General features: G+C 35.0%; 2 protein-coding genes across 3 annotated transcripts; one reads left to right on the plus strand and one right to left on the minus strand.

Annotated features, from left to right (window-relative positions):
• The first annotated feature begins 3 nt into the window (after window positions 1-3).
• LOC132192792 (uncharacterized) lies at window positions 4-4,183 on the plus strand. Of its 2 annotated transcripts, none has more exons than XM_059612921.1 (21): window positions 4-458; window positions 517-552; window positions 632-665; window positions 863-924; window positions 990-1,086; window positions 1,150-1,400; window positions 1,449-1,517; window positions 1,572-1,608; window positions 1,659-1,735; window positions 1,799-1,895; window positions 1,947-2,055; window positions 2,113-2,236; window positions 2,291-2,357; window positions 2,567-2,658; window positions 2,733-2,853; window positions 2,908-3,014; window positions 3,072-3,137; window positions 3,198-3,231; window positions 3,289-3,380; window positions 3,440-3,554; window positions 3,600-4,183. In XM_059612921.1, exons 1-21 carry the CDS (start codon window positions 381-383, stop codon window positions 3,833-3,835), a joined length of 2,001 nt encoding a protein of 666 aa, XP_059468904.1. In that variant the 5' UTR covers window positions 4-380; the 3' UTR covers window positions 3,836-4,183. The 2 variants fall into 2 exon arrangements, with proteins under 2 accessions (XP_059468904.1, XP_059468905.1); XM_059612922.1 differs by having other exon boundaries at window positions 1,455-1,517.
• On the minus strand, window positions 3,923-17,923 carry LOC132192795 (proton-coupled amino acid transporter-like protein CG1139). Its single transcript, XM_059612925.1, has 11 exons — window positions 17,705-17,923; window positions 8,920-8,987; window positions 7,505-7,633; window positions 7,297-7,447; window positions 7,119-7,240; window positions 6,902-6,986; window positions 6,256-6,531; window positions 6,019-6,197; window positions 5,797-5,963; window positions 5,083-5,211; window positions 3,923-5,026 (listed from the first exon to the last, which is right to left on the minus strand). The coding sequence occupies exons 1-11, from the start codon at window positions 17,717-17,719 to the stop codon at window positions 4,890-4,892; spliced, it is 1,458 nt and encodes a 485-aa protein (XP_059468908.1). The 5' UTR covers window positions 17,720-17,923; the 3' UTR covers window positions 3,923-4,889.
• Window positions 17,924-19,056: the final 1,133 nt, after the last annotated feature.

Raw genomic sequence — 19,056 nt, forward strand, 5'->3', positions numbered from 1 at the left:
AACCTTACCACTCCTTGAAAAAAGCTCAGTTGCATCTTCTGGAAATGATTTGACCACATATGCTGATTCGAGTGTGTCCGGCGTTGAAACAACAGAAATTTCATCTGGAATTGAATCACTTCAAACAATGACGGCCAGTCCAAATTCAGAAACAACATTGTCAGAAACTGAAGCTACAACATTTTCTTCTGCTTCTCCTTTGGTCACCACAATTACAACCAACAGATACTTCAGACGGTGTCAAAACAACAGAATTACTAACAAGTACCACCGAAACAATTCCAAATCAATCAATTACGACCGAAAAATTTATTTCAACGTCGCCCTTGTCGTCAAGTCCCCCAACAATTTCAAAAGCGTCTACAGGCAGCTCATCTACAATGACCGCAACTTCTACAGCAACCACAATTGCTTGGATCAAGCCAATTTTAAGCAAACAAACGACGCAAAAACCACAGGTTAGCAATAGAAATTGACAAAAAATAATAAAAAATAAATGTAATTTTTTTCAATCAGATGAAGCCAGTATGCCCTACTAATTGCACGAAAAACGTTAAGTTTTATTTTCGCAGAGCCTCCAATTGAAATTCCCTTGTATAATTTTAATTTATATTTAACGTTGTTCTTGCAGTCGGAACTTTTCTATTCTAACGGAATTCTGAAAGGTTACTAAATATTAATTCATAATTTTTTTAAACATAAATAATACTTGACTAATAAAACAATTTAATGCATTACTCAAGTCAAGTAATTGATGTGTTCAATTGAGTCTATTTAAGATATTTCTAACTTGTTATAATGTGCATTAATTTTCTATATTATAGAAAAGTAATTAAAAGTTAATTATTAATCCTAAACCCAGAGAAGCACGGCTTTTGGGAATCAGCCTGCGGCGGAATACAGTACCTCTTTGGAAAGAAGCTAGTATGAAGTTTATTTTAGTTACAGTGGTAATAGAGATCGAGTTAAATTCATTCTGCTTTGAAAAGGTTAACTGGGAGCAAAACGCTGCAATATGCTGCAGCTTAGGAATGACTCCTATTATGTTCAAGGATGGGCCGAGCTGCTTTAATAACATAATCAATGGTGGCAATGAAATAATTAAAAAATATATAATATTTATATATTTAAATGACTGCAAACTATTAGGCTTCAAATGGAAGTACAGCTCACGTTTCTGGACTTCTGGAAGACGTGTCGAGAACTTAACTTTTGAATGGTGTTTCTTGAATGTTTCGAACAGTAGCTCTAATATTCTAGACGGGCAGTGGAGACCTAATCAACCGGACCATAACACCTCAAAGTCAGACAATTGCATTCAATTGTACATTCTAAAAGAACAATCGTCCGCGCTCCTCGATGATCGAAGTTGTAATGAAACGTACTTTCTTGCGTGCCAAGTAAATATTATGTTGCCTTTGAAAGATGTGGAATGAAAATTTTATCAGGGCAAGGTGACCAGAAAGTCAGCGTGCCTTAAGCCTTTATGCCCATCAAGTGGAAACTGTACGAAAGATGTAAAAAAAACCTGTCGAAAAATTCATATGAATACTAAAATGGTTTTGTAACAGAGGCGCCTTTTTTCACCATATCCCAACTACATAATTAGTTTGGAGATGTAAATAAAATATTGAAATATAATTTATACGTTTTTCCAGACAAAATGCAGCACGGCATGTGGGGAGAAGTTTCAAATCGATCGTTCCTCTTTAGTTCTGCAAGCAACCTTAAAACAGTATTTTAGATATTCATTTCATAAAAGTTGACATGGTTATTTTGTTATGATTAAAATTAATAGTATTCCGAGGCTACTTTAATATGCTGCAGCCTAGGTATGAAATTAGTGAGTCTTCAACAGCCCTTCAAGTACGACTTCTTGATAAAAGCCGCAGAAAGTATTTAATTCCTATATTTTCTGTATCATTTTACTTTGTCAACTTTATTAGATATCACCACATCTGCAGGGGTTAAATTTTGGACTTCAGGCACAGATTTGGACTGTGAAGGTGTTTACACTTTCTGTCCAACACAATCATTACTTCAGGATGAAGCTCGGTATTTCATAATATTTTCTTTTTCAAAATAAAATTTTCTTAATTAAAATAAAAAAAGATGGGCTACTGGTCAACCAGACGATAAAAATTCGCAGGCTAACTGCCTTGCAGTGAATGTTTCCTTGAATTCTGCTCTTTTGAGTGATGAAATTTGTACTGCTAGGATGAGATATATTTGCGAAGTTAGGACTCTGAAAGCTAAAAACAACTTAACTTGAACTTCACACCAATTTTAGGGCTGGATAAGAAGCGGGTCTAAGGTCATAGAGCATGAATGCGCTACTACCAATGGTTTGTCTGAAAGTAAGCGTCTTAATTGTTACCTGATCCCTTTATATAATTCAGATATAATCAGTTATGAATCACATTATTGGTTTCAATTGTTGATGAAACAGCACAATAATATCCTGCAAATAGTTGTAATTAAATTTTTTTTCTGTAGTTAAAAATTTTATCATTAATTTTAGTGCATTAATTCGCTTTGATAATATGAAAATAATTTTTTCACATAGAGCAAACGAAAGGAGTTTTAAAAACTTCTCTGGAAAGATTATCAGCGCCTCAAAAAGAGTTCATGAGATGCTATGCGGAAGCTGCTGGATTGGTATCTCTTAAAAAATTATAGAAAAATTGTTTATTAATTTAAAAAAAATATATATATTTTCAATTTTTAAAAAGATACTGGACGGAAATATAGTGGAATCCAAATTACTTGGACAGTTAATAACAATTGCTGCAAACAATTTCACTTATTTAGAAGATATGTTAGAAACGATGGAATACTGCTCTAATTTGACGAGTAAAAGCTGTAAATCATTATGAAAATGTTATTTTATGTTGCGAAATCATTTAGAGAATTGGCCTGTAAATGATCAGTTGGTGGGAATGCTACATTGTGGTCAGGAAAACGCCCCTGAAGTTGTAGCTCAACTACTTAACAATTTTGAGATTTCGTTATATGTTAATATAATTGAATACAAATTAAGATTAGTATATAAAGATACCCTTACACTATAGGACGATATAACAATTTTTGTGCCTCCCCCCGACGATTGTCCATTGACTTACCCGTGCTTTGTTGATGTAGGACAATATTATATTAAACATAGTGTTTAAAAATGATTAAAGCTCTATTTTTTTTAGGAGGATTCCAGAACTGCTTATGAAACGGCACCATGTAATAATTTATTCTATTTCAATATTTAATTACTCATTCAATTATCTGTGTTTAAAGTGAATACTTTGATTTACACGCCTGTCTATGCATTTTACAAGACAGTTGCATGCGGCAAAACTTATTTAATTGGACAATTTCTAGGAGGATTTGTAAAAAATCAAATATGTAGAGTCTGTTTTCAATGATAATACTCTTTAAAATGCGATAGGTTAATTCCCAAGTAAACTTTTTCTCCTACTGCTGCAATTTTGGTCTGCGGCTGCTTTCGTTGGACAATAAACCTAAGCTGGATTGTTTGGAGCCTTACTTTACAGCTGCTGATGGTATTTTTTTCCTAGGATCAAATTATTTTTCTAACGTCTTTGTAGCTAAAAACATTTTCGGCCCCAATGCTTCGAATCTTCAATTTACATTTGCTGCAGCAAAAATAGTTGTGAATGAAAACGCTTCTGTTTTCCTGGCAAAAGATTGCTTCACGAATAAATATTTTAATGAGTCTGATTTGCAATCCACTATGGGCAGTGCGACTGGAAACAGATTGGTGACATTTTCAAACAGAAAGCTGACGTACCACAGAGCATCATTTCGTTTTGTGTGCGAGTAAAAAATTAATATAATTGAAAGTTTTAAAAAACTGCAAAACAGTCAATTCCAAACCGTTTTTTAATAGGGTGAAAATAAAACTCACTAATTTACAATTTTTCTTTATTTTTTAAACATGCATGTGGTTCAAAAATTTGATTTCATTGTATCTCACATTGAAAGAAATATTAAGTCATTTTTCATGTCATTATTAAAGTAAATGCATCTCAAAGCACCAGAAAATTGAAGTGCCTTTCAATGATTGTGTATAAATTAATAATGGTTTTTGTTCTATTTCTGCGCTTCAAAAATATCATAAAATCTTCCAACCTGTTATTGTGACAAAAAATGAGCAACAATAAAGCTTCCCTTTTGGACGCACAACCAAAAGTGGCTTTTTATATTGAAAATTTGGCTGGATGGGCTTCTTTTTTGATTGTGTACATGTCTTGATTAAGGCGAGTATTTCTTACTGACAATAATTGACAGAACTATCACCAAAATTCGCTATTTGCTGATTAATTAACTCAGCTCTCTGATATTTTAAAAATATTCGTTCAGAAAGTAAAATCTATTATTTATCACTTCTTGGTTAAAATCACTTAAAAATTAACTAAGGCTTTGTCTACTTAAATAGTAATAGCTTTAACACAGAAATGTTCACAGAGTTGGTTGCCGTAGTTTTACTCAAAATACCTTGAAACATTCTGCAGAGGAAATTGATAAAATTTAAAACGCCAAAAACAAGCCTTGCATGTGAAACCTTTCACCGTAAAATTTCGATTTCAAATTTATAAATTTCACAACATCATATGTACAAAATTAACACTTAAGAGTTAAAATTTCAACGGCCAACGATGACGCTAATATTGAAAATAATACAACGATAAATTATAAAAAAGGGAAACTACTCAAAAGTAATAAGGTACTTGCACTACCAACGTGCTACGCTTCAGATCACTCTCTGATGAGTTTACTTATTTTATATACTCCTTATACTTATAGAAAGTACGCATATTATGATGTGACTTGTCAGAGGGCGAGAGAGTGTTGTTGTTGATTTAATTTCCTTCCTTCTACAACTCCTGACCGAAGCCTGCGACGATTTCCTCGATGCTCGTCCAGGTGCCGGTGACAAAGCCGAGCACTCCAAAAGCCAAAATCGCCACGTTCTTGATGAGGCGCCACCTGGGGCCACTCGTGCTGGGACCACCTGCAGCCACAGTAAATTAAGAAGTCGAGCTAAATGAATTAAGTGGATATACGCACCGGTCGACTGTTCCCAGAACGTGACGACTTCGATGATAGCGGGAAACATGAGGCCCAAGGTGGAGAGGCATACGGCGCCCACCAGCGAGATGAAGGGTCCTAAGTTCGGGATGGCAGCAGCAATGCCCACTAGAAATTAAATTAAAATTAAATTATCATCAAAAGGAATTTAAAAAGAAATGGTTATAAATTTCTTTTAATTTTGACTATTTATATTTATTTTAAAACTTATTGAGCAAAGCCTTTTGCTAAAAAACGGCCCTATTTATTTTGATGTTAATTTTTCTCTATGTTAGCATTAATTGATTTGTAGACGTCACATCCACACAGACATTAAAAGAAAAATTTAAGTCATATGGAGAGAACTGAATTTTTGAAATGTAATATTGTCTCAAATGGGAAATTTATTTAAATAATTTTTTTTTTAAATGCATGGCCCATTAAAATTGATCAATTTTACCAAATCATGATCATATCACCCCAAATAAGTTAGCAAAATATAATCAATAGGTAGATCAACAATAAAATTTGCATTGATCTTGTATGAAAAGGTTTGGTAAATTTAATTTTAATTAAATATGCTGTAAGCTCCTCATTTCTGATTAAAAATCTTCATGACTTTGTTAGTGCTATGAAGTTAAATTCAGGATTTTTTCTATGCTCATTGGGTCCAATTTTTAAATTAATATCTTTAACCGGAATAAAAAAAATTACCTGTGCATACGACTAGAAATATCCTCAAAGAAAACTCGACCACCATTTCATTTTTCTTGAAATGCGGTTTAAGATTACGCCAGATGATCTCAAAGGGCACATAAAACTGCAGAGCGTATGTGAGGAAAATGGCGACAGCAATCATAATCTTGACCGATTGCGCCAAGCTGTTGAATTATTGAATTATAATTAATAATGAGTCTTCCCTAAAATTTCTCTTACATTTCGTCTGTGGGCAGGTTGAGAGTGATCGAACCCTGGGTTTCCTCGCCGTACTTCAGGTAGCCGAAGAAACCGACTGCGCTGTACAAAGTGACGACGACGGTCATGCCAATGTTCAGGACTCCGGGGCAGCCGATAAAGTGCTGGGGGGTCTTCATGTTGTTCTCCAGGGGCATAACCTTAATTAGATTTCAGCGTTAGGCTTTCGTATGAATTTTCTATTGACAAAAATCGTACCACGCCAATTCCCTCAAGGGCGAAGATGACGGTGCCGAAGAACAGGGGCAGTTGGTGGAAGGAGGAGAACAGGGGTCTCTCGGACACGTTGGGCACGTCCTGGAAAATGTAGTAGAAGGTGATGGCCATGCCAGTGGCCATCAGGAGGTTGGCAATCATGGAGAAGGGGGCCATCAGCTTCAGGTTGCGGATCATGTTGAGTAGAATGAGGGGCACCAGCAGGCAAACCATGTAGATTCGAATGTCCCAGTCAAGTTGCCAGTAGTAGTCAGCCACCTAATATTATTAATAATTTATGAAATATTAAAATTAATTCTTCTGATCTCAGTTTTTGGTATGTAAAAAATTATTAAAAATTCACAATAGAAGTTTGAAAGAATTAATTAAAAATAAAACTTCAATCTGTTTGAAAATTAAAATATGAAAATATTAAAAAAAAAAATTGATTATTTTTTTAATTCTTAACTTTTAAATTTTAAAAATTGTCTGATCACTTAAAATTTGTATTTCTAATTTGAATATTTTTCAACGTCATTTTTAGTTGCCTTATTTATTCTGATTCATGTTTCTTTATCTGTAATTTTACGTTCGTTTAATGTTTTTGTTAAATTTATTTTTGATAATTTATATTAAAATCGCCTCCAACCTGCTTAATGTTTGTGGCCACAAACACAATATAAACGCAGCAGCAACCGAGCAGATCCACAACAAGGAAGGTGTTTATTGTTGATCTAAAAATTGACCAATAAATAAAAGATTCAGAATTTTTGCCTTTTAAAATTAAACAAAAGAGCGATTTTCCATCATCTCTTTCCATAAATTTCCAATCGTATAGTTCAGAATAAATTTTGTTCAACACAAACCTGGCTGCTGCCGAGAATTTCCTGAGCTGGGGTGGTCCATTCTTGAAAGCAACTTCGGCGACGTCGGCAAAGCCAAGGGCAGGCGTTCTCGTCCGCCGACACAACTCGTGGGCACATTTGACCTGAGGAGGAAATTTAAAAAATTTTGCTCCACTGAAAAAAGTGGCGGGAAACTTACCAAAACGTGCACGCAATAGGTGCAGATGAAGCCGATGACGAAAGTGGCCACCAAGCCAAAGGCCAAACCTGCGTTCAGGAAGGCCAGGGGCATGGCTAGGATGCCGGTGCCCAAGCTGCCCTTCAGCAGGTGGATCAGGGTGTCGGCATTGCTGAGGCAAAATCATTATGAAATTTTTTTATGAAGAAAAATAATTGGAAAAAATTACGTTGTAGGGTGTTCTAAGTTGCGGTTTTTGAAGGGGTTGTACTCCTCCTGGGCACCACCCAGTTCCAAATTGGCCGCCTTTTTCTCCATGAGAGGGCGATTTTCGTGCGGTGATCTCGACTGCTCTCCTCTGCAAATGACAAGTTGTCGAATTAAGAAATGGACAATTCGCACGTGCGAATCAAAAGTATGATTGATTGCACGTTTGCGCGTCATGCACGTCGAGCTGAATGAAGAGGAGAGGGTCAGGGTCAGCAGTTCAAAGGCAGCTGTGAATTAAGTGACGCTCTCGTCACACAATTGATGACGCCGCAATCGGGAGAGGTGAAAGTGATTAGATTTTTTTACGTTGCGTAACGGACTCAATTTATGAAAAATGACGGCTGTCAATCACGCTGGGAGTTGGGGGAATATTTATAATGTTGGTACAAATATGGAGATTATTGACTGTGCCTCAAAATTGAAGGGTGTTAATATAGAAAATTTTCTATTAAAATAATATAAGAATCTTTAGCATGGTTACTGAAAAACTACATCATATTTTACATTTTATAATCATAAATCATAATAAATTAATTGAAGGGATAATTATCATATTTAAATTATAAAAGAAACCAAATTAGGTATTTTTTTTTTAAAAACAAAAACAATTTAGCACTTGTAAGGTGTGAAGTGAAATGTTTCTTTTAAGCTCAAGGTTTCGCGTAGTTTTCGCATTGCGACTTTGCTTGCTTTTTGTTAACAAGCCCTTCTGCAGTTTATCGCGGAAACTTTGCATGTCGAAAGGCCCTAATACTTAAGTCTTTAAATAGATGGACGACTTTTTAAACAAATAGGAAACTGCTTTCCATTAGGCGGTTGAAGTTTAAGCTTTCTTCTGGTTGTACTTAAAAACAAAAGTGAATGTTTTTAATTACACCAAAATTACAGAAGCAGTGAGGCCGCGCTCAATTTCAATAGGTACTCTAGATATCGTGATTGATTGTGAGATAATATATCATACAAGGACTTGTTTTCACAAATCTCAGTTAAATTATCTATGTAAACCTTCGACTCTATAACTGTGATTTTAGATAAGAAGTTGAATAAAAAAATTAGCAGTTTTTAATAAATGGAAACACAGTAACAACATTTAAAGAGGTATATTGTGTTTTTATTGTTTTTTTCCCAATAAAACAATTTCAACAAAAATAAGCAAAATTTATCTTTGATTTTTACCTTCGACGAGCTCGAAAAGATTTCTTTTTGCGAAAAATCTTTCTGATTCGAAATCGAAACCTAACAAATATATAAATGTTGAATGATTTTTTTTATAGAATAGCTCAAAATTACATTTTCTATGCGTCCTTTTGATGATTCAATCCCTTTTTTTACTAATTAAACAAAATAAGATTGAACGAAATTAGAGATACTTACAAAGGTACGATGACAGTTTTGAATGTGCCTCCCTTGTCGTTGAAGGTGGTGGTTAGCAAAGTTTTGTCCTGCGGAAAGTGCAAAAGTTAATTAATATTGCCGCTAATTGCTGGTTGGTGTCAAGAAGGTGGTGTGTGCGTGGGCGCTGCTCGCCGCGGAATAAACCCAGAAAAGATTTGATTGCGATAGTGGGAGTGCTGCTGGACGCACAACAAAGCCACAAACAAAAGGCTAAAAGCAAAAGGCTGACACCCGAGCAAACAGAAAAAAGACACCTGCTGAATTAATGGCTATTCAAAATCCAGGCTCGCGCGCGCGTTCCGGTAATTTTCCATTCAAGCTCTGTCTCGAGTTTCTCTCGTGAGCAGTTTTTTAAAAACGTGTCGCTCTCAGCATTATGCGACGGATTTTTGACCGATTTTTTTTCATATATACGTGATGTGTGTGCGACTGCGTTGGGAGATGAAAATGCTGCGCCCGTGTCACATATATGCACGTCCGCTGGCCTTCAAACACACATGATCACCGTGTCAGGAGCAAGGGCTACCAGATATTTGCAAGTGAACCTGATACTTTCAAAAGGCAAAAGTTGCAGTTTCCTTTGACATCTACTCTTATCGTCTTATCAAGTTAAAATATACACATAAAATTATAAATAACTTTGCTTAGACCGGAAAGTGTTTAAGAAAAGATAAAGTGTCAAATAAATTTTACTTAAATTTTGTTATCGAAGAAATAAGAAACCTTGTAAATTTTTTGGTATTGCTAAATATGTAATAATATAGATTGACATACACATCCAGTGTTGTTAGCACTTAGCTTACAATAATATAAAAAATATTCATCAAAAATTCATTTTTCTTTATTATGTTGATTTTGTCAAATAGAATATTAAATGATTTTCAAAATCTTTATTATAATATCGTTTTTCAAACTTCTCAAGATTCTAAAAATAAAAAAGATTTTCATTTTGAAACATAAATTTAAAGCATCTCACAAAATAAAGCCTGCTAAATGTCTTATGACTCTTATGAGAGAGTATTTTTTCTGCATTATTTAGTTTTTTAATTTAAATGTAGGAATTAAGAATGATAACGTTTTTAATATTATCTATGTTCAAAAATCATTGCATCAGAATAAACAGGATAAAATTTGAAGTCTTTAATTTTAAAAATATCTAACCCAATTCAACAAAAGTTAAGTACTTTCGTAATTCTAATTTCTTCAACTTTTAAAACTACAGATTAGGAACAAAAGCTAAAGTTTTTACAAAAATTGTGATGTTAATTGAAAGCATTAGATTAAATCAATATGAAAAAGTGACAAATAAATATTATTTCATCCAAAATTATTTTCTTGTTACAAAATATAATAATTTGCTTCTGTTAGGTTCCGTGAGGTGGCGCCAGATAACCTGCACTCCCGTGAGCACCAAAAGCCGCTCAACCGCAGGCTCCACACAAAATATGTAAGTTTTAAGATAATGATTACTGTCAACAGTGCGAGTGTTTGAAAAAGTATAAAAAGAGGGAAAATATTTATCTTTACAATTTCAACACTCAGAAAGTAAAATTTATCTTACATTTAATGTGCATTGAAAAAACGTTAAGTGCGTGGAAAGAGTTTTTAAATTGCTATTTTTATCAGAGTCAATTTATTTCTGTGGCGCAAATCGTGCGCAGACAATTTAAAACTTTTTATATAAGCTGCGCACTCCTCTTCAGGCATAAATCACTCAAGTTTTAACGCTAATTACCGACGCCAACGCGAAACAAAAAGTTGAGAGCAAAAACTGACGAGGCGCAATCACTCGGCAGTAAATTAGGTCCTTTATCGAGTTGAAAATTGCAAGCTGCGAGAGTGATGAAGCGCTCGATGTACACTCGACAATCAAATCCTATGGGTGCCCTCTCGGCCAGCAAGTTTGATTTTTTGATTGTGCGCTCAGGGGCACGCTGGCGAATCAGGATGTTGCAAATTACGCGGGGATCGCTGCTATTGAGCCGGAGAATTCAATTGCGCGCACACCCCATACATATTCGTTGTTCTCATCGAATTCAAGGCCGCGCTTGAGAAAATTTGGAGTTAAATTGACTGGAAACTGAACTTGTTTTTCAAGTCAGCGATCAAGGCTTTTAAGGAGCGTCCGTACTTAGAAATGTGACTTATCGATTTTGCTTCGAATTGCTTAAAAAAATTAACTAAAAAAGTTACAAACTTAAAATATGTTGACTGAAGCAAAATTTACTTAATTTTATAACCTTAATATCCAAATTAGCAAGCAGTTTAAATTAAATATTTTTTACACCTATAACTCCATGAGTGAGTTTTATTTCCTCTTTCGATCATAATTAAAATTGTAAAAATTTTAAACAGTATTTCAGTTATTTACTTTGGTGCGACCACTGAGAGAATTAAATCTTTATTAATTTATTTTTCAAAGCCAAGTTGATATTATTGGTATTGGCCAGTTTTATTTTCCTAAATAGAAATAATATTTTTATTTTTATAAATTTCTTCTTTGATAATTTTCTTTTACTTTACTTTTCTTAGAAAATGCCACTTTTTTTTCTTATTATTGTTTTAATTTCAGCCATTATTTGTCCTGAAGCGTTAGTACTTTAACAATTAAACAAAAAATATCTACCAACATAATGTGTCTCGCCTAATTTTACAACTTTTAATAAATTAGATTAAGCAGTAGCAAGAATAAACCACGCTTTATGCGTTTTTGATTGACGCATCGCGCATCATTCAACCGCCGCGACGCCCATTATCTATTTTTATACTTGGCTGCCCGAATATGCAAACAAACAAACCGGGATGACTCTTTTAAAATTAGATTGTGTGGCCCGAATAACAAAACTGCTCGAGGGCAGAATTTAAGAGAGACCCTGCACCATAGCAGAACAATCACACGCGCGGGTGTTGCAAATCGACTGTCACATTGCCAAACTCGAGATCTTCGCGAGACTCGAAGAGCAATTTACGACAAGCGAAGGTCCGTGTCTATTTTTAGGGCCACGAAATTGATCCTCAAGTGGCTGAATTGCCTCGGGATTGGGTTTTTGTGTGTGCGTGCCCGCGCGGTAATTTGCCTTCATTAGCCTCCCAGGGCAAATTACATTAGAAAGAAACAACACGCCAAAAAGAGGCTCAACTCGCGCCGGGGTGCTGCCGATCGGAGCTCTGGACTCGGAAGGCAAATAAATAGTCCTAGGCTTCTATAATTAGGAATAATTGCTTTCAACTTGGCAATTTTCTTCTGCTTGTTATTCTGATCGAGGAAGCGGAATCGTGCAAAAAATCCCAACACAAGATTAATTGGAAATGTGTTCAACTTTGCAAATAATTAGTTTTGATTACAAATTATTTATTCAAATAATATTTAGAGTCTTTTTTATAACGATTGGGATAGTTGGGACTAAATAACGATAAGAAAATTGATTTTTTTAAATCAATTATTCCAAAAATTATTTTTTTCATTTTTAGTTTTAAAACCATGATTTGAATATTAAAATATTATTTTATAAACATTAATTTTTTTCTTTCAAAAGAAGACAAATATAATACATAATCAAACCAATATATTATTGCTGAAAAATTTGTAAAAGGAAATGCTCACCTAGTTAATATTTGTCAATATGCTCAACCTGCTATTGATTGGCCTCACAATGGCACTTAAGTTTTGTAAAACGTTATTATTATTTACTGTTATAAATTTAGTTCTTCTTCATTAAAAATGCAACCTGCACAACGCGAATGGCAAGAAGTTGCCTAACAATAAGATAGCAATTTTTGGTATGCAATTCCTCTACATGAGTGTCCAGCAGGTTGCATGAAAATCATTTTAATTGCTATCTGTACCAGTTAAGTAAAAAAAAATACGGCAATTCTACTTTTGGTTGAAACTTTGCAGATATCTTGCAAAATTTATATGTTGCAAAAATATTTTTCTTCATATAAATTTTCAAGATAATTTCAACAAATTTATGCAAACATTTTTAAAATTCTAATTTTCCATTCCATAAAAGGAATAATCATGGTATATTTTTAATTATACGCCTATCTGCAGAATTGAGCCATGGGCAGGGATTTATTTCTTTCCATAAAAGGTGAACACGCTTTCACAAGCAAGGGTTGCCCCGTCAAGTAATTTGCATAATCAAATTGCCTCGCGGCACCCGATGGGGCTGCGTGTCTTTTTTTGCTCAGCGTCACCAAGAGGAATTTGTACAAAGCACTTCGCTGTAAAACGCATCAACGCCTGACGATAAAATTTCCATTTCGGCCAGGCAGGCTCTGATTTTATTCCATTTCGCTGGCGTGACGCAATCGTGCACAATTGCGCCGTGTATTAAAAGTAATCATCTTGTTTCTGTACGCAGACCTAGATTAGAACAAGAATAGGTAAAATAAAAATGGAAAATTATGTTCCTCCGAAGGCCTCGGAAGGGGGGTAGTCTGCGAATGCGGCCAAACTGGATCTCGGGCGCCACTAATTATAAACTGCTGGTAAAAATACCGATGAAAATATTTGCGGATTTTTTTAATCGCTTTCTTGTCAGGATGCTTTTTTACGGCGAATTTTATGGCCCTCCACTTCCTTGACTTTTATATTTGTTCTAGCATTTTTACTGCTTTAAATCACTCTGGGTGGAGCTCATAAATTACAGGAATGTTAAAATACTTCAGGTGAGGAGAGGAGAGCCTTTCAAATCGGCAGATTTACAAAGTGAAAAATCGTGTACTGCATTTTAAGTTGAGAGTGCGATAATTGCTGACTTGAGCGGAAGTTTGTGGGTTTTCAAAAGTTGTATCTCATTGTAAGTCACTTTTTTTTGTATAAAACAAAGAGTTTCAATTAAATTATACATTATTTTGTCAGTGAAAGGATGCCAACATTTTAAAGAGAACCTGGTTTAAAAAATTCTGCCAAAAAATTATTTAACATTCTTTTAAGCTTCTAATATTCATAATCTATAGGCAAAAAATGAATTTTATAAGTTTGCAAATGAAGGCGCCATCAAGATATTTTATTGCCAACAAAAAGTTGATTCCGCTCCAAGCCTTTGATATATCCGAACACAAAACAAAGCTCCCCTCTTTAAACACCTCTCAGTCTTTAAACCGAAACCAAACAGCCGATTCATTTGTTTTTATGTTTTTACGCAGTTACTCTGTTTCGGAATTCTCACGTAGTCTGTACCAATGTTTACATTTTCAATTGCCGCTCGTTTTTTTCTGCTTGCCATTCACATTTTCTTCGTGATAAAAAAAATACAAGACTAGAGGCGGCCGTGTTAGCACATTTTTTAGCACGCGAACGCATATTTTTCTCACTCTATTCGAAAAGAAAGACGCCGCCTCTAGGAAACACTTATTTTATGTTTATTTTCACACTGGCGCACACACAATGGGCCGCGTTCTTTTCTGTTGGCTAGGATAGGACTTCGTAATGAAATGACAAGGCTCTGCCAAAAAATAATTTGATTCACCTCCAAATAAAATTAAGAGATTTAGCAGCTCGAAAATTGGCGCGGAGCCCAAAGTGTTGCGAAGATTTTAATTAAATTGAAACATGTTCATAGATTCTCATTCATCATTATGTTTGTTGACGACCTTTGGTTGACTATAAAGTGATATTATTAGATTAATCCGGGGCCAAACTCCTTCCGCAATAAAAATTTTGTTTGAAAGATAAGAGATTCTAGACGTTTGACCGCGGTGACTAAACTTTTGTCAAAACGTAATTTTGTCGTCACTGGTGATGCAGGTAATATTTACCAAAATCCCCTGACTTTTTATCTCTGCTTTTTTTTCGTTATTTTGTGACACATTTTTTACAGGAGTTTGTTAAACAAAGGAGAGCGTTTACAAATTTACTGCGCAGTTTGCACCGAGTTCAAATATTTAAGTGCTTGCAGGCGCTGTGCCCGGATTCCTTCTTTGGCAAAACCGGGTTCGAGAATTAAATTGAACTGTCGTGTATACAAGAACAAGAGAGATTCATTAGGAATTCAAGGCACCACTCATTACACTACTCGCGGTGAATAATTATGTGCGTGTGTGTTATTCATGTACTCTCGATTCAGTCACAAACGTGAACGGCGGAGACTTAAAAGGTCACCAAAATTTAAATTACTCTTTAATGAGATTTTTATTTATTTGGCCAATTTATTTATGGATTTTCTGTGTAAAATGAGGCAAAAGTTAATTTGTAATAGATTTAATGGGAAAATATTTGACACTTTTCTGCATTAAAATTTGATTAAAACATCCGATCTGAAATTGCAGAAATTCATTTGAGTTGAGAAAACATCAAAATAAGAGCTTTTGCCGATCCTTTTGGTTTCCGAAAAAGGTGCGATTGTAATTATTAAGAAATATGATTTGCCTAAGAAAATTTCCTCACCAAAAGCTGAAAGTTTTTATGATGACAAGAATATTGTGAAAAGACACAAAAACAAAAAGAAGTTTATAAGATTTATATGCCTTTGTTTCAGTTTTTTCTCTCTCAAATTACGTCATCTCATCTTTTCTTTTCTTTACAAACGGTGCATTATTACTTCCTTCTGACGGATTTCCTTGATCTTGTTTCAGTCTCAAGTGAGTTTATATATAATTGAAGGGTGGAACTCAAGACGACCGAGTCATAGTTTATCATATTTTTTTTTTTAAATAATTAAAAAGCCTGGCGCGATTGAATGGAGTGGCGCCAGGTTATTTTTGCCCGAGCGACTTGGTCTGCTCTCGGAAACCTGTTGAGCGCGGAGGCAGCCAAGCCGTAAAACAATCAACTGTAAATCAAGTACACCTGCAGTATCGAATCGCGGCACATCGAGACATAAATAAATAAAAATACACCACTCCTAGCTGGGCTAAACAACACAGAGCCTGAAGAGAGAAAAACTTCTTTGAAAAGGAACTAATTGGAAGAATTAAATGAAAATATTTTCCATTCTTCCGAGTTGACTTCTCCGATTATATAATAAATCACTTATTTCTGAGTTCAGCGCCTTCGGAATTGGAAAGCATCGAGATCTCCTTTGATGGAGTGGACAATGAAAAAGGCAGAGAGAAGGACAATTATTGTTGCGATCGGTGGACGCTAGGTCAGTGAGTGCGAGAAGGTTAATAATTAATTCGTCCGCTTGCCGCCGCAAGAAATAGATTAGACCTCTGCGCTGCGGTCGTAAAATTAATACGTACCTGAAAGATCGTTTTACACCGAGAAAATCTTTATTTTAAATTAGCAAATAATTATTTGTCCTTTAGCTTAATTTAAATCCGTTTTTGAAGGGTATTTATTTCGATAAATGAAAGTTTTAAAACGTATCTGCAAAATTCAAATGTCGCCTGCTGCAGTACATGACAAGAAAAAAAAGAAGGTCGTATATAAAAAAAGAAGATTTTTGAAACGCTGAGACTTGTTGGAGAGATTAGGTTTTTAAAATACATTATTTTACGCCTGTTGAGCGTGGCCGGGAAGGCGAGTTTTTAGCCTCCAAGCCACTATGTAACCGCAGAGGAAGATATTAAATGTGTAAATATAAAAGTGAAGTTAAAAGGGAAATAAAATGCGTGGCTCATATAAAAAAGTAATCCTTTTGGCCTTCATAACTGAAATATTTATTTATGAAATGTAAGATTAATAAAATCGATTTGCATATTATGTTTACTTATATACGTTAAAATTTCTTTCAAACAGTTAAATCTTCTTGATAGTTTTACTTTCAATTGCTTATTATTTTCCCAATTTTTTTTAGTGAAAAGTTTAATTCTAATCATTTCATCGCGGAAACAACTGGTTTTCTGCCAACCGTCCGTGTATTATAAACATGCTGCCAACAGGTCAAAAGACTCTCGTTTCTTTCGATACTGTTACGCACACTATCTCTGATCTAATATTCCCTCTCATCGAGCCCATAAAATATGTGTCATTCTGCCAACGCACACACACACACGCCTCTATATCTAAGTCAAATAAAAATTTCCGCGGCACCAGCTGAATGAACAGAGGCGTGTGTCTAACTAAACAGTGTGATTTTCCCTTTTGAAAAGTTTTCATTGAGTTCGCTAGACTCATTCAGTTGGAGAGAAAGAGAGGAAAAAAGAAGGCCGGCTGCACAGAGCAGCAAAGTGGCAAGGTTCAATTTTTATATTGCTTAACTTTCACCCTCGGCCGATCATGCAAATTATTTGCACTACTTTATTTAGCACTGGATTAAATGTGTATCTTACAAAATATTGATAGGGTTTTTGGAACTCGATGCAGGAAAAAGTGAAGATAAAAATTTATGCGGCGTCAACATACTGACAAGTTGATAAGGGGATATTATAAATTGAATTTTTTTTGGTAACAAAATCAGTATGGGAATTTTTACATAATTTTTCCCATTTCCTCGAAAGATTATTATTATTTCTAATTAACCATATTAAATACAATTAAGTTAATTTCTACCCTTTTTCCAATTTTTAATTATTTTATTTTGACCAAGAAGAATAAATAATACAAAATAATATATAATTATATTGATTTGTCAAGCTATAAACGAGCAGTTCAAATTTGAACTCTGTTATGGAATTGAAATCCATTCGAGTAATAAAAATCCGTCTGCGCTCCGCGAATTGGACGCGCATTGAATTAATAAACGCCCGGCGTGTGAGTGAACGAGATTCAATTTCACGTCTCACGATTCCGCGCCTCAATGGAAAATTCCACGCGCCGAGCACCAGACCAGAGCCCCAGGTCTAGAGAGACTGTAAAAAAGGTACCACTAACCTGTTGCGTCGCCATGGTGAGGTTTCGACGATTTCAACTCCTCGCGGTAATTAATTTTTTTTTGCCAAAAAAAAAATTGGTAAAAATGTAGTTTCGCAAAAATTAATATATAGGTTGAGTGGTACAATTGGGCGAGTTCGTCGACCTGCGGAAGGTGCGTGTGTTGGATGTGTCCTCGCGTCCGGCGCCGAGCAGCGTCTCCGGCGGCGCGAGCACGCGGCCGCGGCTCCGCGGCGCGGCGACTTCCCCCTCCGCCACCCCACCTCGCCAAACCGCGCGCGCCAACGAAACCAGCAGCGCAAAAAGTGGCCACCGGGCGGAAACCTGTTCGCTTTGGCGACTCTCACTCCCGCTGACCTGCCCCTTTCTCAAGCCTGCGCCCCGCCGGGCAGTCCCTTGCTTTCAGTGGGATTAATCAGCATTATCTCCAGGCGGTGGAACGAACGTGTTTGGCACTGGCGCCAAGCACAAAAAATCGAGACAGACTACAAAAGAACAAAAAAATTAGAAAATACGATTGCTCTGTTAATTAATATAAAATATTTAATTTTTTTATGTGACCCATAATCTATTGTTCAATTCAGGAAGTTTCGGTACTTTTTCCGTTTCTGAACGAAGACAATGATAGATCCAGTTAAGCAAAAATTAACTTTTTTTTTTTTTTTTAATTATTATTGTTTATTATCTTTTCTTAATTTTTAACTTGCTTCCAAATAGATTCGCAATCAACAAATCACAAATTAATAAGAAAAATTTGAAAACAAAATATGCATTAAAACTCTGACTGGAATATTAAAAATTGCAAAATATATTTTCTATTTAAAAATTAAAATTACGAATTTTTAACTTATTATAATTTATTTTTCTCAGTTGATACAAAAATTGCTATTTGAAAAGGAGCGGAGAGGGTTTATGAATAGAAAAAGCAAAATGTAGGCAAATGTAAAAAAATGTCATTGTCAAATGAATCACTTTTACTTTTTTATTAATAATTTAATGCACGAAAATTGAGCTTACAATTTCAATTCAAAGTTCCCACAATTTTTAAATGAAATGTTCATTATTTATTTCATATTATAGTGTCATATATTAAAAACAGAACCTAATGACACCAATTGATATCTATCAATATCACGATACGAAAATCTGTTGTCAAAATCGTCGTTGATAAGACAGGTTTGTCTGGAAAATTTAAGCTAATTGTGACGTGCATAAGATGCCAAATCTTTTATCAGCATTCTTCAATGGATATAAAATTTTCTGTGATAAAACTTCGAATGAATGAATAATTTTGCAATTGCAGGGCCTCCTCTCACAATCAGTTTTCTTACTAGAATGTTCGTCCTCGACCA

Source organism: Neocloeon triangulifer, unplaced genomic scaffold (assembly GCF_031216515.1).
Source record: "Neocloeon triangulifer isolate White Clay Creek 2 clone unplaced genomic scaffold, ASM3121651v1 ptg000003l, whole genome shotgun sequence".
Classification (NCBI taxonomy): Eukaryota; Metazoa; Arthropoda; class Insecta; order Ephemeroptera; family Baetidae; genus Neocloeon; species Neocloeon triangulifer.

What these genes read in the sequence shown, in the direction of transcription:
- LOC132192792 (XM_059612921.1), top strand. Translation starts at nt 381, where the DNA reads ATGACCGCAACTTCTACAGCAACCACAATTGCTTGGATCAAGCCAATT. An exon ending in GTGGAAACTGTACGAAAGAT is followed by an intron (nt 1,518 to 1,571) that starts GTAAAAAAAACC and finishes GTTTTGTAACAG; the next exon opens with AGGCGCCTTTTTTCACCATA. An exon ending in TGCTTATGAAACGGCACCAT is followed by an intron (nt 3,232 to 3,288) that starts GTAATAATTTAT and finishes CTGTGTTTAAAG; the next exon opens with TGAATACTTTGATTTACACG.
- LOC132192795 (XM_059612925.1), bottom strand. An exon ending in AAAACTGTCATCGTACCTTT is followed by an intron (nt 7,634 to 8,919) that starts GTAAGTATCTCT and finishes TGTCATTTGCAG; the next exon opens with AGGAGAGCAGTCGAGATCAC. An exon ending in AAATTCTCGGCAGCAGCCAG is followed by an intron (nt 6,987 to 7,118) that starts GTTTGTGTTGAA and finishes GTCAATTTTTAG; the next exon opens with ATCAACAATAAACACCTTCC.